Below are 23,591 nucleotides of genomic sequence, written 5' to 3'. Positions count from 1 at the left end.
ATCACCCACAGGTGAATTTAAGAGAATCACTGGGCTTCCTTAGCATACTTAGGCTGCTTAGCAGCTGCTCAGGGTGGCCCAATATCAGCACCAGCTTTTGCCTTTCTAAGAACAATGTGCACATAACTAAAAGATGATAACAATTACTACCACATGTGTCTACCACCATATTAGACCTGTGATGGATGATGGCGCTACTCTGGAAAGATTGTCAACTTCCCCACGGCTTTCTGTATATGCATTAACTATGATCCAAGCACAACCGTATTCATCTTAGTGAAACAAAGATACACAGGCATGCCCTCCCCGACCCCAGTCATCTGACAACCTTTGTCTCACACAAGAATAATCACACATTGTTCCTTGTGTCAGCTTTGGTGAGCTCTGGATAATTCTGCTGCCTCGGGGGTCTTGGACTGGTCCTCTCAGACTGTCTCCTCCTCCACTTGAGCTCTTGTCCCGCAGCTCCCAGACCTTGTCCACCTCCTGTGCACCTGCAGCATCTTTAGCTCTTCTTGCAGCTCTTGGACTCTGGTCACCTCCTGTGCTGCCATGGCACGTCCAGCGTTGTCACAGGCTCACGGTCTGCTACTCCTCAGTCCCTCCTGAGGTCTTCAGAGGGCTCCACACCCATCTTATAGAATCATTCTGCCAGCTTATTGCAACTGTAGTGCCAGGATAGGCACAGAGCTGGTTCTCTATGATCTGAGCAGATGGGTAAAGGAGAGTCCTGGAACCCTCAGTGACTTTTTCAGGTGTTTATTGAGCTTTTACATTTAGTGTGGCAACCAGGTACTTGGCAGGCATTGGTGCCAGGGGACCAGGAGGCCGATAGGCCTCTCAGACCCCTGTGAATCTTCACTCTTTACTGGGCTCTCTGGTGTTCTCGCTCCCTGTTCTCTTGGCCAATATAAATACAGCAACCATGGCCCACAGAAGTAAACAATACAACTGAATAAAACAATGTAACCAAATGCAGGTGCCCCCCCTCCCCCAATCAGGCATGCAATCCTAATGGTGGGAGGGTAGAAAAGCCTGAAATTCATTTACCCTACAGGCAATAAATTCACAATGGAATGTTATCCAGTGAACAATAAAAGATAGAACAAAATACAAAGAATACAAGGGTCTTATGGTAGTATATCAAATCAGGGGGTCTCCCTAGGGTTAAACCTCAGTGCTATCATCACTACCGCCTGAGTTGTATCCAAGAAAGCCAAACATAAAAAATAGGGGATACAAATGAAGTGAGACTTCTGAGATAAAGGAGGGTGGTGGAAGAAGGGGTCAAAAACATGTAAGGAATGGTGGTGGGAAAGAAAATTTTATTTTATTTTTTTCACTTTCTGAGGTAACTGTTGGCTTTAACGCCTCTAAATTAAACTTATTCTAACTTGACTTTACATTCTTTTAAAAATTTTTTTTATTTTTTATGTAACTGTTCATTTTTAAACAATATTTGCTTCCCCCCACCCCCTCAGGTGTAGTCCCCATAGAGTTGCCTTCATCAATGCACCCGTGCACCATCACCTCAGTTCCCTGTGTTCTTCCCTCTGATCCCTCTCCCTCCTCCTTCCCTGCAGTATGTCTCTGATTTATAATTGTCTTTTTTTCCGTTGTTGTGTTTTGTACTGTTACTATTTTTTTTACACTGATGTCTATTTGGTTCCCCTATATTCCTGCTATAAGTGAAACCATATGATATATTTCTTTTTCCTTCTGGCTTATTTCACTGAGCATAATTCCTTCTAGTTCCATCCATGTTGCTGCGAATGGCATGAGTTTATCTTTTTGATTGCTGAATAATATTCCATCATGTATATGTACCACATCTTCTTGATCTAGTCATCTATTTTTGGGTTGTTTCCAGGTTTACCTATTGTAAATTGTGCTGCAATAAACATAGGTTTACAGGTGCTCTTTTGAATCACTGTTTTTATGTCCTTTGGCTTGATCCCTAGTAGTGGAATTGTGAGGTCGTATGGTAGTTCTATTTTTTTTTTTAAGATTTATTTATTATTTATTTATACAAGCACTGGGTACAGTCAGAAGCGCGGGAGGGTGAGAGAATTCACCAGAGCCAGAGCAGGGAGCAGAGCAGGCAGAAGGACCGAAGTACACTGCTGAGGGGAGCAGCGGGTGGCAGGAGAGGTCTGCGCGCCATGCGGGATCCTCCTCAGGTGGCCGCAGAGCAGCTGGGGATCGAACCAGCGCTACAGAGGCTGAGGGCAGCTTTGCAACCCAGCGCTCAACCGCTGCGCCACCGGGGAGGCCCTGGTAGTTCTATTTTTTAGTAGACTGAGGAAACTCCATACAATGATGGGACCAGTTTGCACTCCCACCAGCAATGTAGGAGAGTTCCTTTTTCACCACATCCTCGCCAACATTTGTTGTTGCTTATTTTTTTGATATGTGCCATTCTTACTCGTAAGGTGACATCTCAATGTGTTTTTGATTTGCATTTCTCTGATTATAAGGGATGTTGAACATTTTTTCATTTGCCTGTTGGCCATTTGCATTTCCTCTTTGGAGAAATGTCTTTTAATTAAGTTCTGCCCATTTCTTGACTGGATTGTTTAATTTATTTTTGTTGAGTCGTGTGAGTTCTTTGTGTATATTTGTGATCAGTCCTTTCTCAGTTGACTGAAGTGCAAAGATTTTTTCTTAATCAGTGGGGTGTCTCTCTGTTTTGGTTAATGTCTCTTTTGCTGTGCAGAAGCTTTTCAGTTTGATGTAATCCCAGGTGTTTATCTTTTCCTTGACTTTCTTTGCTTTGAGTAATGAGTCTTTGAAGATGTTATTGTGATGTATATCTTGTAGTGTTTTACCTATATTTTCTTCTATATATTTTATGTTTTCAGGTCTTATGTCCAGTTCGAGTTGATTTTGGTACACGGTGAAAGGTAGTGGTATAGTTTCATTTTTTGCATGTGATGTTCCAGTTGGGAAAGAAAATTTTAAATGAAAAAAAATATTAAAAAACAATGTCCATAACATAATGGTATACATGAAAGAATGACTTCCTGGGGTTGGTATGCCTAATGTTTATTTTTTTAAAGATTTATTTTATTTATTTATGCATACAAGAGCTAGGGCGTAGGCCAGAGGTTCAGGGGTTGAGAGGATTCATCAGAGACAGAGTGGGGAACAGAACAGGCAGATCTACTGAAATATACTGCTAAGGGGAGCAGCGGGCGAGACAGGAAAAGTCTGCTGTGCCATATGGGTTAGCTCCCTGGCAGGGGATCGAATTTGAGTTGCAGTAGCTGCCCATAGCTTCGTAGTGATGAGACTTAACCCCTTGCACCACCAGGAGGCCCAGTACCCCTAGTGTTTACATAAAAGGTCAACTGTATTTTCCAGTCACATTTCCCAAAGAGGTAAAGGAAGATGAGCTTTCTCTCATATTGTCCACAAACACTCTGGTGACACTCTTAAAGGCTGCTGCAGTGATGAATAGATGATCAAAGATATAAATATGACTGGAAATATGCAGAAAACATAAACAATAATTAATTGTCTAGTCAATTAAATTTGCCTATAATAATTTTATGATTTTATAGCATAAATTTAAAGTAACTCATTTTCCAGCCATGTTTTCTTTTTTTTTTTTTTTTTTTTTTTTTTTAAAGATTTATTTATTTATTTCATTTTATTTATTTATACATGCACTGGGTACAGTCAGAAGCGCGGGAGGGTGAGAGAATTCACCAGAGCCAGAGCGGGGAGCAGAGCAGGCAGAAGGACCGAAGTACACTGCTGAGGGGAGCAGCGGGCGGCAGGAGAGGTCTGCGCGCCATGTGGGACCCTCCTCCAGTGGCCTGGGAGCAGCCTGGGATCGAACCGGCGCTGCAGAGGCTGCGGGCAGCTTCGCAACCCAGCGCTCAACCGCTGCGCCACCGGGGAGGCCCTCCAGCCATGTTTTCATTTCATCATTAACCTTTTTTTTCCCTAGGGAAAATTTTAGGGTAATCGCACTCATGATCAAGATATAAGAATTATATAAAAATTAATATCAGAATGAAGCTTGAATATATATGATATCACATCAACCAACTTGAATTTTATGAAGGGATACAAAATTCTTTCACATTAGAAAACTTATGTTGGGCCTCCCTGGTGGCACAAGGGTTTAAGCACCACACTATGAAGCAATCAGTTTGATCCCCAGCTGGCCAGGGGGAAACCCACATGGAGAGGCAGATCTCTCCTGTCTTGCCCACTGCTCCCTTCAGCAGTGTATTTCGGTCAATCTGCCTGTTCTGTTCCCCACTCTGTCTCTGGTGGATCCTCTTACCCCCCGCATCTCTGGCCTGTGCCCCAGCTCTTGTATGCATAAATAAATACATCTTAAAAAAAAAAAAAGAAAGCTGGGCCTCCCCAGGGGCGCAGCTGTGGAGCGCTGGGTTGCGAAGCTGCCCGCAGCCTCTGCAGTGCGGGTTCGATCTCCGGCTGCTCCCCGGCCACCGGAGGAGGGTCCCACATGGCATGGCAGACCTCTCCTGCCTCCCACTGCTCCCCTCAGCAGTGTACTTCCATCCTTCTGCCTACTCTGCTCTCTGCTCTGGCTCTGGTGAATTCTCTCACCCTCCCGCACTTCTGACTGTACCCAGTGCTTGTATAAATAAATAAATAAATAAATAAATAAATAAATAAATAAATAAATAAATAAATCTTTAAAAAAAAAAAAGCAAACTTATGTCATTCACCACCACATTAAAAATAAGGAAGAGAAGCTATGAAAACATAAAAAAAAAATGCAGGGAACAAAAGCATATAAGAAAATTCAAACTCACTTTCAAAAAATAACTTTTAGAGAATAAGAATAGAAAAGTATAGGTTTAACTATTAAAAGTCATTTAAAAAGCTAGAGAAAAGATGACTGAGGTTAAAATATTAGAATTTTCTATAAAATGTGAAACAAGTTAAAAATGTTGACCATCCGTATTAGCCCAGCAGTCATTATATCTTCATTAGACAAGAAATAAGTAATAGTTATAAGTAGGAAATACTAAAAATGTTCTTATTAGATGCTAGGTTTTGTAATGTTTAAAAGAATCCACAAATAATTAGAAAAATAGATGTTGAACATAAGAATAGCCTAGTTACACTTCTATATAGAAAAACTATTTTAAAAGAAAATAAAGTTATATCATTGCGATAGTAAAAACATATGTGTGCGTGTGTGTATATAATAGGTATATACAAATGCAATACAGTAACTGTGTAGCAAAATTGTCAGTTATAAAAGAAGACAAAGATTAATATAAGATATACACACTATGAATGAATAAAAATGATTAAACCACTTCTAAAAATGGTATATAGATTCTTTGAAATTATAATATTCTTTAAAAATGACACAGAACAGCAAAGATGCAGGGCATCTGAAAAGTAGAAAAATCAGTAGAAGGAAATTTAACAATTATCAAGGTGTGCTATCTGTTTATAATATTAACACAGTAAAATTTTGAATGCTAATATATTTATACAGAAGGAAATAGAAAAGGTTTCAGACATTAAACCATCTTACCTGTGGTTGTTAAGTCAAACATCGGAAATTGTTATACAATGTACATTTTTCTCACAAATCCATTTTCTTTCTGTGTAGCATCTGGCGGTTGCCACGCCATTTTCATGCAGATAACCACATCCCTCATTCCCTGACACATAATACCTACAATAAAGGGGTTAAAGATTATGGACTAAGAGAGTCCTGCAGTTCCTCCCTTGCCCAATGGTCCTTTCAAAGAATGTATTGCTTGGGCCTCCCTGGTGGCACAAGGGGTTAAGCTATCTGCAGCCACTGCAGCACGAGTTCGATCCCTGGCCGGGGAGGTGACCCACATGGCATAGCAGACCTCTCCTGACTCACCTGCTGCTCTCCTCAGCAGTTTATCTCAGTCAGTCTGGCTGTTCTGTTCCCCACTCTGTCTCTGGTGAATCCTTTCACCCCCTACACCTGTACCCCAGTTCTTATATAAATAAATAAATAAATAAATAAATAAATAAATAAATCTTTTTTTTTTTTTTTTTAAAGAATGTATTGTTTATCCAGAGTCCTGAAAAAGTGTGTTGCAATACATTTCTCTCTTAGTAGGGTTAAGCTATCAGTACCAAATTGGTCCAAGAAAGTTCTCTTCCAAGATTTTGTTAACCTGGTATTTTGTTACATTCAGTGGAACTGCCAGTTTATATATACAACGGTTCTTAACCAGGGCAATTTTATCTCCTCCCTTTCCCCTCGCCCCCACCAAGGGATGCTTGGCAATATCTGGAGATATTTTTGGTTTCACAAGTGGAAGGAGGAAGGTGGGGTAACTGCTGGAGGACAGGGTTACTGCTGACACTCTATAATGCACAAGAAAGTGCTCCCTCCACACAACAGAGTCAAAAATGCCATTACTATTTTTAATCAGAAGTTCTAATATAAACTAAGGGGATACATTATTGGCCATCGTCATTTTGGGGTTATGCAGATCTTATGTGGCAGAGCAGTAAGGCTTTCACATTCAATTTTCTGTACTACAAAATTGAAGATAGGAACACGATGAATGAAATGAAATTAGGTTAGAATGACCAACAAATTTACCTTGAATTGTAAAACATGTCATCAAACAGGTAATAGAACACTTGAAGAATAGATACTATAGAAATGGAGCAGATAGGTTAAATTGGGCAAGAATTTAATATTGGGGAACTGTGTACATGTATCTCAGGTCTTATTTTCAAAATAGCCAACAAGAAGATCTTTCTTCGCCTTAATATCCCATTTCCAGCTTCTCTGAGTAACAATGGGAATAAATCTAAATATGTGGTACAGTCTTAACCACTCCATCTTTCCAATATACACAGAAATTCGGACTCTAGAGAAATGTAGTTGAACACATGTATTCTAGGCTGATCATCAATATTAGTCCAGCAGTCACTGTATCTTCATTAGACAGAAATTCTCCATAATAATAGAAGGTTCTCTTATCTAAACTTATCTAAACTTAAGTAATCCCATAAAAAAAGGAATTTACCATGTCTCTTTTTCTGTTGTGCTTTTTATCTCCAGCCCAATCCAGTGATCACCAGTGCATTTGTGTTTCAAAAGAAAAACCTTTGAAGACAAAGTAAATGTCACCATTTTACTTAACAGTTTTACTCTAACCCATTTTGTCTGCTTTGCTTTGCAAGTAGTGGGGAGGCAGATGACAAATATTCAACTACTGGCTTCATCAGAAAATAACTGTACTATTTTGAAGAACGATGAAAGCTAAGATGTGAGAAAAATTTTCACTATGAGACTTTTTGATTCCAAACTGATAAGTATTCAGTATAAAAATCTATTCCTAGTTTTTTTTTTAATATATGCCATTCTCAATAGTGTAAGATGGTATCGCATTGTAGTTTGATTTGCATTTCCCTAATTACAAGCGATGTTGAACATTTTTCCATTTTCCTGTTGGCCATTTGCATTTCCTCTTTGGAGAAGTTTCATTTTAGCTCTTCTGCCTATTTTTTGACTGGATTATTTTCTTTGTTTTGGTTGCGTCTCATCAGCTCTTTGTAGATTTTTGTGATCAGTCCTTTATCATTAGTGTCGTGTGCAAAAATGTTCTCCCAGTTGGTGGGGTTTCTCTTTGTTTTGATTATTGTCTCTTTTGCTGTGCAGAAGCTCTTTAATTTGATGTAGTCCCAGCTGTTTATCTTTGCCTTCACTATCACTGCTTTGGGTGATGTGTCTGTAAAGATGTCTTTGATGTGCATGTCATGTAGTGTTTTGCCTATATTTCTGTCTATATATTTTATGGTTTCAGGTCTTATGTCTAGTTCTTTAATCCATTTGAGTTGGTTTTTGTGCATGGTGTGAGGTAGTAGTCAAGTTTCATTCTTTTGCATGTAGCGACCCAGTTGGCAAGGATGTGGAGAAAAAGGAGCTCTCCTGCACTGCTGGTGGGAGTGCAAACTGGTCCAACCACTCTGGAAAGCTGTGTGGAGATTCCTCAACCTACTAAAGGTAGAGCTTACATATGATCCAGCAATTACGCTCCTAGGTATTTACCCAAAGAACACAGAAACATTAATTCAAAAGGGCACCTGCACCCCTATGTTTATAGCAGCACTATTTACAATAGCTAAGCTTTGGAAACAACCCAAATGCCCAAAAATAGATGACTGGATCAAGAAGATATGGTACATATACGCAATACGCAATGCAATATTACTCAGCAATCAAAAAAGATAAACACATGCAATTTGCAACAACATGGATGGAGCTAGAAGGGATCATGCTCAGCGAAATAAGCCAGAAAGAAAAAGAAAAATACCGGATGGTCTCACTCATAGCAGGAATTTAGAAAACCTAAATATGGGACCAGGAAAAAGACTAATTATGATAAAGTAAAAATCAAAATCAACAAGCAACTATAAACCAGAGACACACTGGGGGGAGTGGGGAGGAGGAAGTAGGATCAAAACAAGGGGGGTGGGAATTATGTGGGAACTATACCCACAATGAAAATGCATACATTGTGCAAAAAATGAAAAATGATGTAAGAAATATATAAAATAAAATATTAAAAAAAATCTATTCCTCCAGGATTTTTAAATTGTGGACTCCTGGAAAGAAAGTATTGCAATTGAGCTGTGGCACAGCCTTCCTGATCATCCTGAAACACTAACAAGTCAAGATAGAGTTAGAAAATATTCTGCCAGATAAGGAGACAATAATGAGTACCATAAATACAAGGTGAAATTTGAGCTTTGAGTTAACAGGAAGAAGCCTCTGAGTCTTTATGGGAGATTTTCATGTTAGATGTGTGCTTAGAATGGGTCTGGAAGAGACCAACAGAAGACTCCATGACAAATACAGAGAGCAGGGGAGGAGAGGGCAATTCATATTCTAAGCCCATGAAAAAATTTATTTGAAGGCAAAATAAGAAATAAGAAAGGACAGTTTTTTTTTTTTTTATTTAACCAACTGCATATATGTTCTTGGATTGTCGGGAAAATTGGATGGGGTTCAGCAGTTTGAGTCTGGATGACAGATAACTGGGCAGTAGTTTGTCCTATAAAAAATGTTAATTGCTATATGCTCAATTTTTAAATAGGAGGGAAAAATGTAAATAATTTGAGAAATAAGCCTCATTTCATTCTAGGAAACATTTTATGATTTAAATAAATATATATTTTTTAATTGAACTATTTTAAGTAAATTATACTTTCAAGATTTTCTATACATTACTTCTATCACTTTTTCACAGATAGCATCACCTCATTCAGTTTGTCACTTAAACTTTGCCCTGATCATGCAGTACATAATCACCGATGATCTTTAAAATACATCAGGATATTGTATGACCAGATTTTTCTCTCAATCCAAGTGGTTCAATCCTCCTTAGCTCATGTATTTAAAGATTTCCTTAAATTCAAGACTAACTACTTTTGTGCACTTCTTTGTATGTGTCAATCTTTACTGATGAGATTCCTATAAAGGAAAATTTTACCATATTTTGCCTTATTACTATTTTATTCCTTAAACATTTAATGAATACTTTTTTTGTATCTTGTTGCTATTTTAGCTTTATTTTTCAAAGAGAAAATGTTAAGGGAAGTTTATAGATTTCTTAGAATGCTCATTTTAAAGATCTTACAAAATTTACCAGGAAAACTGTTGATTATAGAAGCTATTCCTATTATATTGAGTCTGCCTTCCTCTAATTTTCTGTTTTCTCCTAACATGTCTAATTTTTCACATTTTACTCAGATTCCTGAACCTTCTATTGCATTGACTTATAAATTGCCCAGCCGAGTTCATATTCATTTAATTTTTTTTTTTAATAGAGGCATGCTTTATTTATTTGTTTGCTGGTTTGTTTTTTTTGTTTATACATGCACTGGGTACAGTCAGAAGCGCGGGAGGGTGAGAGAATTCACCAGAGCCAGAGCGGGGAGCAGAGCAGGCAGAAGGACCGAAGTACACTGCTGAGGGGAGCAGCGGGTGGCAGGAGAGGTCTGCGGGCCATGTGGGACCCTCCTCGGGTGGCCGGGGAGCAGCGGGGATCGAACCGGCGCCGCAGAGGCCGCGGGCAGCTTCGCAACCCAGCGCTCAACCGCTGCGCCACCGGGGAGGCCCATATTCATTTAAATTTAAAGAAATCCCCAAGCAGATTGAATAAATATACCTTATTCACCACAGAAGTAACACACAATTCTTTTAACATTGTTCGCTGATGTGCTCTGCTGCTTTCCATTTTCAACATTTCTTAATTGTATACTATTCACAATTAAAAAAAAAAATCAAGTTACATTATATCTTGTATTCACCCCTATTTGAAAGCAACTAAGCAAAAGTAAAAACATATGTTACCACCTAAGCAACTTGGGGAAAGAACAGATTTCACAATGTAGAGATATAGAGTATCACAAACCCTATTTAAACTTTGGAGATTCTTATTACTTACAGCATTTTATTTATGTAAATCAATATGTATTCAATAAAAATTAGACTTTTAAATTGTACCTGCCATTATGCTGTAGCAAAGGATACAATTTCGCATAAAACAGAATCTGCTGGGCCTCCCTGGTGGCGCAGCGGTTGAGCGCTGGGTTGCGAAGCTGCTCGCAGCCTCTGCAGCACCGGTTCGATCCCCACCGGTTCGATCCCCTGCCGCCAGGCGAGGGTCCCACATGGCGCACAGACCTCACCTGCCGCCCGCTGCTCCCCTCAGCAGTGTATTTCTTCAGTCTGCCTGTTCTGCTCCCCGCCCTGGCTCTGGTGAATTCTCTCCCGTGCTTCTGACTGTACCCAGTGCTATATAAATAAATAAATTTAAAAACAAACAAACAAACAAACAAAAAAAAACCCCAAAAAACAAACAGAATCTGCTCCCTGGAAATTCACAGTCTGGTCTGGGGAAGACTTGTTACATAGGGGTCCTGAGTGTTCTGAGGGATGTTGCCCTAGACCTCGGAGACCACAGTAAAACAGGACCGAGAAGTCAGAGGAAGTTTCCTCAAAGGGAGTGGAATGCAGTATGTCTTCCTTCCTGAGAAAGTTCTATGTGGAGTATTTTTAAAAGATTTCCAAGTATTACCAAGCTCTTCTACCTACAGCCCTTAAAACAGAAAGATGTCATCAAGTCTACTATTTGTTATATGTCCTATATATCCCAATATAATTTCACTAGGTTTTTCAACTCTACCTCACACGGCATATTCTGAACATCTTTCCTATTCTGCATACATGAGAGGCCCACGTGAAAAGTTTTAAATATCATAGTGGTATTCCCAGTGCCACAACTCAGTGTAATTTACAAAAAATGTGTATGAAATTATTTACCATTTCAATCTGATCGTCAATCCCAGTTAAGGCAGCATGTTGCGTTAAACAGATGTGTCTGCTTGAATTCCAGTCTTTTTCTTCTTTAGAGAAAAAGTAGCATTTTTTTCTATAAAAAATCCATTCATCTGGGCAAGTGCCCTGACTAGAGTGGGGTTTGATATCTGGAAATCAGAGATAGACACGTTTTAAGAACCAGATGAAATAATATACCTGTGTTCTGAGACTTAGGGGGAAAGACAGGATCCTGATGTAAAAAAATATGATCCTGATGAGAACTGGAAATCTATCAGATAACAAGTTGATAAGGAAATTTCATGTTAGGTGAAATAACAGCAATTTCAGGATTTAGCAGGACACTGAAATTCCTTTCAACTCCTATCTCAATGGGATATAGGTCTTCCTACAGCAACCAATTTGATTTCACCTTGCCATTTCTGGGTTAATGGAATACAATGAAATCCTGGCATTATCTGGGAGTAATAAAAATAATAATTTATATCACATTCTTATGAATCTAGGACATGTTTTAAGCTCTAAGGAAGCCATGAAAATAATAAAACAGGATATATAACTAAGATATATGTTGAATTATCTGGTATCAACTAGGAACCAGCAACATTATATGATTCTGGGTTAAAGAATGAAAAGAACCCACAAGACCTGGAAGGTGGTAGCAGAAGCCCTATCTTTTTTTTTTTTAAGATTTATTTATTTATTTATTTATTTATTTATACACCCACTGGGTAGAGTCAGAAGTGCGGGAGGGTGAGAGAATTAACCAGAGCCAGAGCGGGGAGCAGCAGGTGAGACAGGAGAGGTCTGCCATGCCATGTGGGACCCTCGCAGGTGGCCGGGGATCAAACTGGCGCTGCAGAGGCTGCGGGCAGCTTCACAGCCCAGCACTCAACCGCTGCACCACTGGGTAAGCTCTTATAGAGCTTAGTCAGAGGTTATTTCACAGTCTTTTTATAAGTTTCCCTTTGCAGTCCTGGCAGCCAAATGTTTTAACTTTTTAGACTTTTCTTTCATCTCTGGGTCCTCCACATACATTGGGCTACAAGTCAAAATCACTAATAACTGTTTCTCCAATAGCTCACCTTTAGAATCGCCACACCCAGATCTCTCCCACAGATATGTTATCTTTAAGTTCTATATTTAAAGTTCTGCTCTTGTAACATTTGCAATATCTATTTTCCTGCACACCCCAAAAGCTTAAAATGCTTTTACATTTTAAAATAATCAAACATGATTTAAAAAATCAAATAATGTTTTGTGATACTTAAAATTACATAATAATAAAAAATCTGCATTCAATTTTATACTTTCTGTGGCTTTTTGCATTACAAATACAGAGTTGGGTAATTGGAATAAGATTGAATGATTAACAAAGTCTAAATGATTTTTACTCTCTGTCTCTTTATATATTTCCTAACCCCCTTATTCAATGACTTCTGACTATGTTATGACATATAACACAAACATAACCTGGAATAAAATAAATGGGATACAAAGGTAAAAAGCACTGCCTGCTTTTATTTATATGGACAAAACTAACCTATGTCAATGACTATCAAAATAATTGCTGTCATTGATGTGGGAATGTTGATTGGAATGTCAGATTATCAGGATAATTGTTTTGCCATTTACATTATCTTACACAGGCCATGTAATTCATAATAATTAAGTCATTGATACCCCTTTACAATAAATTATGGGAAGGAAGTGGGAATAATGAGAAAAGGACAGAAGGTAAAGGGATCATAATAGCCATGTAAAGAGGAAAAAATTAAGTGAAGAAATAAAGGATGAAATTCACTCACCTCCTTTAGGAATACAAAATTTTGCACACAAAATTATATGTACTATTGATACAAGTGCAAGAACAAACATAACACCATAAGATCTTTTGCATCTGTTTTTGAAAAATGTTTTCAGCTTGTTCTTAAGACCTGAGAAATAAAAAAAAAAAAATTATATATACACACACATATATTTTTAAAGTAAGAAACAGGTAAAAGAAAGACTAGATTTGCAGCTTATAAGTTGCACCTAACAAATGTCTTTAGGCAATTCTGATATTTCACAAGAAAATGACACAAAACAATCTTTTTATCTTATGCAAAAATAATTTGATTTTTTCTTTTGGTTGAAGTTTCTCAGGCCATCCTTCTATGCAATCCAAATGTTAGCATGGATTTTACTCTCATAGCACAAGGAATCAATGAACTAATCCCGGGCCTCCCGGTGGCGCAGCGGTAGAGCGCTGGGTTGCGAAGCTGCCCGCGGCCTCTGCGGCGCCGGTTCAATCCCCGGCTGCTCCCCGGCCACCGGAGGAGGGTCCCACATGGCGCGCAGACCTCTCCTGTCGCCCGCTGCTCCCCTCAGCAGTGTACTTCGGTCCTTCTGCCTGCTCTGCTCCCCGCTCTGGCTCTGGTGAATTCTCTCACCCTCCCGCGCTTCTGACTGTACCCAGTGCATGTATAAACAAAACAAACAAACAAGCAAACAAATAAATAAAGAAAAACATGCCTCTATTAAAAAAAAAAAAAAAAATGAACTAATCCCATTGAATCTTGTCCACATTCCTAACACAAACAAGCATGAACAATACAATGATTGCTCTTTTAAGTTACTAAACTTTAGGATGGTTTTTCATACAGAGCAAGAAATAAATTATTATATCATATAAAATATAATTTGTCATTAAAAATTTAATGGCTGATTATACTACTGAATATATGAAAATATTTTAGAACTACGCCATTTAAAAAATCCTCTTCTGGTATTTATGCAGTTCCATTCTCTCTATTTTTTTTTAAAGATTTATTTATTTATGCATACAAGAACTGGGGTTTGGCCAGGGATGGGGGGAGTGAGAGAATTCACCAGAGACAGAGTGGGGAACAAAACAGGCAGACTCACTGAAATACACTACTGAGGGAAGCGGCGGGTGAGTCAGGAGAGGTCTGCTGCACCATGAGGGTAGCTCCCTGGCCAGGGATCAAACTTGTGCTTCAGTGGCTGAGGACAGCTTCATAGGTTTCATCTTAACCCCTTTTGCCACCAGGGAGGCCCAGTACAGTTTAAATGTTATGTGTTCTTATCTAATTATTTTCTTATGAAAATGTTTCAAAAATAAATAAATTGGCATATATGGGTCAAATGTTCTTACAAAAGTATGATATCACTCTATACTCTTATGAGTAATACAGTGCCCACAGATATTTATGGTAAATAATTTTTGTAGAGTACTATAAAGAAGGAGGGAGAAAACAGCAAAGAGAGCATCTTCATTGTTTTTCTCAGATAGTTGAAATACCTGTCATTATCATAATATTATAATGTCAGTATGATGATGTTATCTGAGAAATATAATTTTGGAGTTCTGTTAAACTTTATATACTTCTGCCAAAATTCTGAAGTCTTGTCATTAGCTGCATTTCTTCCAGTTCTGTGGAATTTCAAAACTACACCAGAAATATGAACTGTACTATTTGACATGCTTTACTTTTGAACCAGGACTGTGTTTAATCATTCATGATTTAACACATATTTATTAATCACCTACTTCGTTAGTTTCCAAAAATATAATAGTAAGCCAAAAAGATGTAATCCACATCTTCTGGAACTTATATTTGGTGGCTGGGACTGACAATAAATTGACAAATGTTAATTTAAAAGTTACAAATTGCAGCAAGGTGCCAGAAAGGCAATTAACAGTGTACTAGGATTGATGAGGAAGGAACTAAAAAAAGGACAGTCATGAGGGCCACTCTGTGGAAATGATATCAAAATAGCAGGTGCCCTCTATATGAAATAAATGAGAGAGAACATGTTAAGAAACAGACCAATAGTAAGGGCCTGGAGTCAGAAGGGGTAAAAATGGTGTAACCATAACAGATGTGACTAGGCCAAAAACAATAGACTCTAGTGGCTAGTTAAGAACAAAATGATGCTAAGCTTTGCAGGCCTTGGGAAAAGGACTTGATTTTTTTTTAAGCATAATGGGAAATCAGTGAGTTTTTAGGTGGCTTTTTGACATTAACAAATTTTTTTTTTTTTTTTTAAGGTCCATAAGAATTCTTTTTTCTGGAACTTTCAAAACAAAGATTCCAAATAATCTTTAGGATTTCCCTCCTACTTTTGCTTTTGATATTTTAATTTTTTTCTTTTTAGTTTTAAATTTAATTTAATTTAATTATTATAATTTTATTGAGATAACATTGGTATACAATGCTGTGTATGTGTTAGAGGTATAGGATCACACGCTGCAGTTGTGTGTTACCACACCCCACCCAGCACCCACTGCACACGACAATTCTCCACAGAGTCCATTGTTTACCAGATCTGATTTTATTCAATAAAAAATTTCCTGACTACTGGGTGGAGAAGCTACTCGGGTGGCAATAACACCAACCCATTAAAGTATGGCGATGTCTTAAACACAGAGAGTACCGTAGAGATAAAAAAAAAATCAGAAGAAAAATGGGAGATCTTAGAAGATTTTAACAAGGTTTTTGTGTAATTACAGGAGGAAGTCAATTTGCTGGAAAGAAATGAAATCAGCATGTAGATTCTTAGAGCACTTTGTGTGAATGGAGAGCGAACAAAATGTTGAAATGAGATGAATGGTTATAGTAGGATTAAAATAAAAAGATACAGCAATTAACGTTTCTATGCATTTAGGCTTGATTTAAGTGTGAAAGAGAGTGCTGATGAAGGAAGGACAAAGAGGTGTTCAATGATCTTTTAAATGTCATCTTATTATTTCTTCAATATTTAGTTCTTTTTTTATGCCCTCAGTCAAGTCAGTATGTCATTATGACATTCTATTTTCTGTCCTTGAATCGGTATAGTGGAAAGAAAGATATCATTGATATAAATATTATAGGTTCAAATTCTTGATCAGATATTTTCAGTGCATTTTTTTCCTTATTCCTTTAAAACCTATATGTATTCATCCATTAAGTAATAATATATAATTAGAGGATATGTATCTTCTTTTTTCTGAAGGTCTGACTTGTAACAGGAATAAATAAAATAAAATAAAATAAAATAATTGTCATTGCTTTTTCTTGTATGTATCTCACATCTTTGTATGTTTTAGTTATTATGTTACTAGTATGTTATTAGTTATTAGTTATTATATATACTGAGAGGTGAAGATTATTTACTACTATATTAAGTGAAATTATTTTTGATACATTTTCTTATTCATAATTTTAAGTAGGTAATCAGGTTCCTTTGGCTCCCTTTTGCCCAGAACGATTGCTGTGGGGAAAAAAAATGAAGTTGCTTAAAATTAAAAAGAGGAAATGTTTCCAAGTCAACAAGAATGAAGGACACGTGCATTCTGAGAAATGGTATTTGTGGAAGTACAGTATAATAATCCTGATAATAATTGCATCCTAACAACACAAGAAATGACAATTTGCATATACAGGTGATAGACTATCTCCATGGCAAATTTGCTTAGATTTTAGGTCATATGACTTCGTGGTGCCTGTAGGGGTGCTAGATCCTGCATGTAGATGACATCAGGCTCAATAAAGATGTATGTGCTATGGATGTGGCTCCCAAACCATGTTTTTGCAATAAGTCATTTAGCACAGTGTTCTAGTTGTAGTTCTAATTGTAATTTTAGTTCAGTAGAACTAGGACCAAAGGGATGATTATTGTGGATATACTGTTTCAGAAGTAATGTCTGAAGACCTCTTGGTGCATCCCTGTCTCATATAACCTCCCACCACCCCCATCACTTCATCCCCATACCACCAAAGGACAAAGGTTAACTGTCCTATCAGTTCCATGAGATAGGGACTTGGAGTGACATTTGGTTTGATTTGAGGCACTAATGAATGGGACATTCATTGTACTTTTGAATATGCAGGAACATGTTTCAATCTGCTACATATTTATTCTTTTATTCAATCTGTCCATTTCCTGAGTGCTAAAATCTAGTTTGGTATGATCAGTACAAATAGTTTTTATTTTAGCAGCCTCTTCTGTCTAATTTTTTACTCAATCTGCAATACTTGTGCACTGCACAAATTACCCAGAAAATAAAAAAAACAGAAAATACTGGTCTGGTATTGAATCTGGTATTAAAAGATGAATTTAGTATTAAAGGTGAATTTCAAAGACGTTTCTTAGCCCTTATAATCAATTCAGAAAAGGAATGTAAAAATAAATAAATAAATAAAAGAACATGCCAGGGCAATTAAATAAAAACTTATTTAATTAACAATATGAAAACACGTGATTTTATTTAATAATGTTAAACAAAAGCCTATTTAATTAACTCTCATGGGTGTCTTGGTGCCGGTGTGCTGTAGTAACAACCACTGAAGGGGATGATCATATACAATGCAAAATAAATAAATAAATAAATAAATAAATCATATACAATGCTGTATGTAAACCAATGTTCCCTCAACTAAAAAAATTAATGAGTATTTCTTGGATTAAAATTAATACATTTAATTTAATTTAACAAATATTTTAATTTTAGCAATTTAAATGAAAAATTTGCAATATTAAGATTCAGGTTAACATTTCATTTTAATAAGTAAAATAATTCTCTATTCATCCCTATTATAATATAAACAGTTAAGGATTTTAATTACTTTTTTTGTCTGTAAGTGAGCTTCACTGTGTTAACTAGATGAGAAGAAAGTTCCAGGGTGACCAATGAATTTAAAAAACCAAACAAAAGACCCTTTCTTACTACATTTTTCCCCCTTAGTTTTCTTAAAGTTTCCAGAAACTCCATCAAGGATATCAGGGTAACATTTGTTTAGATGAGAATATGGTAGGGAGATAATCCTTCAGCTAATAGTATCTCTTAAGTCTAATTTATCTTCAGTGCACTGATGACCCAGAGATAATCTGTGTATTGAATGAGTATGTAGATCATATTTAATATCTCTGGTATTGATTTAATTAAATATTAGTGAAAGTACAAAGTTGTGAACAGTTTCAACATCAGGTTAATCCCTCTCCCTTCCCAATTAAGATAAAGTGAATCTGAATTACAAGGATAAAAATAGCCATTTACAGATTTGAATTTTATTAAATTTTCATTTATGAAGATATTAACTAAAAAATAGATTTTTCTTACAGGTCTCCTGCCCACCTGTGACTAACTAATAAAGAATTTTTTTTCTGGCTTGGTGGAAGAAACTACAAAGCCTAATTCATGACTCCAAAAGTTTTTGTTTAACATTATGCTTCATACATTCAATGGATAACCTCATTCAAACAACTGAAAATGCCTTACCTTGCTTCTCTTCATTGGTTCCTTGGTGGTTATTATCATATGTTGATTCCTCAGTGGTTTGGTCAGCCATGGACTTGTGGCCATTGACTTGTAGGTTCATAGCTTCCAAAATCACTCTTCTAAGTTTTAAGTGTTGTTAAAATGCTATTGTGGTTTACACAACACAGCTTCAAGCTACGGTTATGCTGCTTTTGACAAACTGAGCTTTAAAGCAGTCTTACAAAAAAGGAAGTAACCATCTATGGTTGAGTCATAGTAATAACGAGAGTTTTTCACTGTGGGAAAAAAAATTACTGGGGAGGATGTTTAGAGAGGAAAACATACTCGTGACTAAAAAATAGTGAATTCATAATTCTCACCCAGAGTCTCGTCATTTTGTTGTATATATTGATATCATAATGATTCAGACTGATCAGGAAATGGGTGAAATTGGACAAAGTGATTTTTGCTAACAATTTTAAAAGGTAGCAGCCATTTGGTCACATGGATGTTAATAACCAGATCCTTGAGGCAAGAATAAAAACTTAACTTTGCCAACAGGAAATTCCAACCTTAGCAGATGGCACTAAAATTGAGACATTTGGAATTCCCTACCACACCCTCTCCCAAGTCTTACCCAGATGTTGACACATGTTGCCAGAGGCTCAGCACCCTCACTCCTACCTACCCACCCACTCACCAAGTCTTAATGATTCTAATTTTAATTTTTTATAAATACATGTTTATAAATTTGTTAATCTGTACTTTATCTTATTTTTATACCTATTACTTCTTTTTAATTAACCATATTTTTTTCTATCACATTTCCTTCTAGAACTCCTATAAATTATTGACTAGATGTTTTCATTCTATTCCCGTGTGACTCACTTCTTTCTTTCATATTTGAATTTCTCTCTTCTGCTTTCTGTTTAGTTTCTTTAAGCATGCTAGTTCTTTAATTCTTTTCCAGGCATATTTAATCTGCTATTAAAGTGATCTGTTGAAAATCTATTGTAATAGCTTTATTTCTATTTCCAGAAATGTTACCTTTTTATCAAATTTGCTTATGTTATTACAGAATATTATTTTTGCCATAGGATTTTATGTCTGTAGTCATTTGGAGCACTCTATTTAAAAAAATATTTAATTAATTTAGTTATATGTATTTTACATCATTGTTCTTTATGTTTGCTTTCCTTTCCCAGGTGTAGTCCCCATAGGATTTCCACCACCAGTTCACCCGTGCACCATCACCATAGTGCCTTGTGCTCTTCCTGCCCTCCTTTTGATCCTCTCCCTCCCTTTCCCTTGCAGAATGTCTCTGATTTATAGTTGTCTGTTTATTTTTGTTTTGTTTTGTTGTGTTTCTTTACTGTTATTATTTTTTTCCCTGATCCCTTATTGGGTTCCCCTATATTACTCCTATAAGTGAAACCATCCAATATTTTTATTTGGAACACTTTAAATTCTCTTTCAGAATACCACTAATCTTACAAAGTTATTGGGCTTTAATTTTGCATTTTCTGCCTCTGATTTATGTGATCTGTAACTTTTACTTACAGCTCTTCTTTATTTTTATGTATTTATTTATTTTTTAGGTGTTAGATATGTTTATTATTTTAACTTGTATTTTAAATGTTAAGGAAAATCCACAGAAAGATGAAAACTATAGCTACTGCTTGACCTATATTAACTCCCATTGATTTGTGGAAATCATTAGAAAACACTATTTGTAAAAGTTGTTTTGTTAGGGGCCTAGCAGAAGTTGGCCTGGTTACCCACCTGTTGCCTTGGTTACTCTTCTTAACAGCTCTAAGAAAAATAAAATGCCTGCCTTACTTCTCAAAACTTTAAGTGTTGTTGACTTAGACAGGAAAAAAAAACAAAAAAACCAAAAACAAACACAAAACACCTTTAGCCAAGACAGTTCTAAAAAGTTACTCCAGAGAATATATGGCCCTTGCTTTGAAGACCTGAGGGATTTTGGAAGTTTCTGGGAATCCAGAATGGCAGCATCAATAAAAATTACTCAGGGTCATTATGTAAGAAATGTTAAGGCAAAAAAAAAAATAAACTATTTAGTAGTTAGGAGTTGCAGGAATCCATGAATCACATGCTCAGTGTATAAGATGTGATATCCGGTTTTTATTTATATTTATTTTTTAAGGATTTATTTATTTATTTATTTATACAAGCACTGGGTATAGTCAGAAGGTGAGAGAATTCACCAGAGCCAAAACAGGGAACACAACAGCCAGACTGAGGAAATACACTGCTGAGAGATCTGTCGCACCATGTGGGACCCTCGCCGGCGTTGCAGAGGCTGAGGGCAGCTTCACAGCCCAGGGCTCAACCGATGCGCCACCAGGGGAGGCCCTGATATCCGGTTTTTAAATGTCTCATGAACCAATGGTAGTAAATCCCTATTACTCATGGACAACTAATAACTCAAATAGCTATCATAACTAATAACGCCAGAGTATGATGAATGATCTGAACCAGAATAGCTCTGATTTACTGGTTCTCTTGGAGCTGCATAAGAACTGTGTGGAGAAGAATATATCCTACAGCGAACACTAGATTTATACTAAAAAAGTGGTTGAATTTAAATGAAGTCATAAAAACAGAACAATGTAGACTATCCTCTTGGTTGATGATGCCACCAGGGGATTTGTGTGCACAAAACGATACAGGAAAGACTATCTTGACTGGAGGATCCCTGCCGAACAAGTAGCCCTATATGAAAATCCTGCCTATGTCAGAAATATGACCAAACTCCCACACTCTGGAATAGATGCTTCTACCACAGACATCTAGAAACCTTCAACTGGCGGTTAGAGGTCCGGATCTAAAAGAGTGGCTCTTTTGTCCTCTGAAGAAAAACATCAGAGAGAGGCAGGTATAGACTATCCAGGTAAGGCTCTTAATTTACACATAAAAGGGCTGGGCACCAGAGTTTAGGTAACTTGCTCAAGATCACATATGTAATAAATGCATTTAAAACTATAACTATATAGATTGAATATGTGTTATGTAAAATTATTATTAATGATTTGTGTTTAGGTTTCTTGCAAAAATGAAAAGTGAGATCACTCTAGCAAAGGGTATAGAGTACCATAATTATTTGACTCAGTGTACTACATAAATGTTTTTCTTTTTTGAGGACAAATATTTTCCTGATATTATCATACTCTTCATTTAGGCATGAATCATTTTTCCACTCCCTCCCTAAACACGTCTGTATACGTCTATTCCCAAACCAATACTATAAGTGTTCTTATGAACATTTTTCATCGCTTAAATCTCTTTTTAACCTATCATTCGTATTTTGCACTTGCCAGTTATTACATTGCTCTGTGCCTTTTCTGAGTGGTGTATAAAAGGAACCTTCTAGATCTGCATGAATAACCACATTGATCATGAATAATCTGTGGCAACATAATGGCAGGCATGAGAACTGGCGATGCAGAACAAGTAAGTTTCACTGGGTGAGTTGGATGAGTGAGAACGAAGTGAAAGAAACAGAAAAACAATGTAATACAACCTAAAAATGCTGATATCTTTTTTTAAGATGAAAAATTACTAAAATGAGGTGGGAAAAACCCTTCTGTTTTTTATGAAAGTTTGAGATAAAATGTAAAGTTTTATGTCTGCATGAGAGAGTACCGGGTTGCGTGTATGAAAACATCAGGGATCAATTTTATAGTGTGTATTGTAACCCAATAAAGCTTTCTCAAAAGTACTTTTACAAAAAAGAAAGTTAATTACTATAATTTTGCCTCATCCCATAGCTGAGATTGTTTTCCCTATCTCAGTCTGCATGACAGGTTATATTAAAAGTAATAGCAGTAACCAAATGGCTAAAGTGATTGAAGTTTTCTAAATGATTGAGTCTGATTGACTCAAAAATCATTTGGTGTTTACTGTCTTCTGCATTTTCCCCAGATTCATTTTGATGTTGCAGAAAAGAGAAATAGAGAAAATCTGGCAGGTGGTTTGACAACACTGTATGAGACTGAATGAGTTTCTGCAGAAGTATAAGTGTTGACTGAGAATAGATTCAGTAGGAGATTTAGACACCAATAATCAGTAGGGGCTCAGCCCTAGAAACAGGAACAAACTTTGGAGCTCCAGTAGAGATTTTTGTGAAGAAGCTAAGTGTTCTGGAGGAAACTTGATGAGAGCACCAACTTGCTTAGGGAGATTCAGGGATCCCAGAACAAGCATCAGAGCGCCTGACCCTCTTCCAACATTCTCTGTCTTTTGAGTCCAGAATGCAGAGATAAGCAGCTTGCTGAACAAGGGATGACTGATAATCTTAATGAACTCGTATAGCAGATAACTTGGGGGTGATACTGTAAGCATACAAGGAGTTCAGAAAGTAATGGGGATTTCCACCCCCTTCTCTGTTGTGGAAAACCACTTTGTAGATTTAACAGAAAATTTAAAGAGTCTAAAAAGTCATGTGATGGCGTGTGGACCTGATAGGAGTTGAAGCTATTCTGATATATTATCTTTTTTTCATTCTTGACTTGGAATGCTTTTCAGAAGATATTAGATATTTGCAAATAGTGCTTTTGTTTGCTGTTTTTTTATTATATGTAAATATTAATGTTATGCACATTTGTAGGCAAAAAATTACATCATCTTTGTTACCACACTAAAACAACTCATTTTGGGTTTCTTTCTTTTTTTGAAAATTTTATTTTTATATTCCCCATACAATTACAACCCCCTTATTTTGACCACAATCCCTTCTTTCCCTGTCCCCACCCCCCCATAGTGTGTCTCTGGTTCATTGTTGTTTGTTGATTTTGATTTTTTCTTTCTTATAGTTATTGTTTTTCCTGGTCCCTTATTTAGGTTTTCTGGATTCCTGCTATGAGTGAGACCATCCAGTATTTTTCTTTTTCTTTCTGGCTTATTTCGCTGAGCATGATCCCTTCCAGGTCCATCCATGTTGCTGCAAATTGCATGTGTTTTTCTTTTTTGAATGCTGAG

General features: G+C 36.8%; 1 protein-coding gene across 1 annotated transcript; it reads right to left on the bottom strand.

The window, feature by feature from the left end:
• Positions 1 to 2,355: 2,355 nt before the first annotated feature.
• LOC119247031 (C-type lectin domain family 2 member B-like) lies at positions 2,356 to 13,168 on the bottom strand (the record flags this gene model as incomplete). The annotated part of the gene is made up of 5 exons (XM_054696782.1): positions 2,356 to 2,863; positions 5,534 to 5,677; positions 7,026 to 7,105; positions 11,330 to 11,493; positions 13,153 to 13,168. Coding segments are annotated over 4 exons (390 nt in total), but the record flags the coding sequence as incomplete, so codon positions are not given.
• Between the last annotated feature and the right edge of the window lie 10,423 nt (positions 13,169 to 23,591).

This window comes from Talpa occidentalis, unplaced genomic scaffold (assembly GCF_014898055.3).
Source record: "Talpa occidentalis isolate TD23 unplaced genomic scaffold, MPIMG_talOcc4v2.1 talOcc4.16, whole genome shotgun sequence".
Classification (NCBI taxonomy): Eukaryota; Metazoa; Chordata; class Mammalia; order Eulipotyphla; family Talpidae; genus Talpa; species Talpa occidentalis.
Note: the sequence above shows the minus strand (reverse complement) of the source record. Positions and strands in the feature narration are given on the sequence as shown.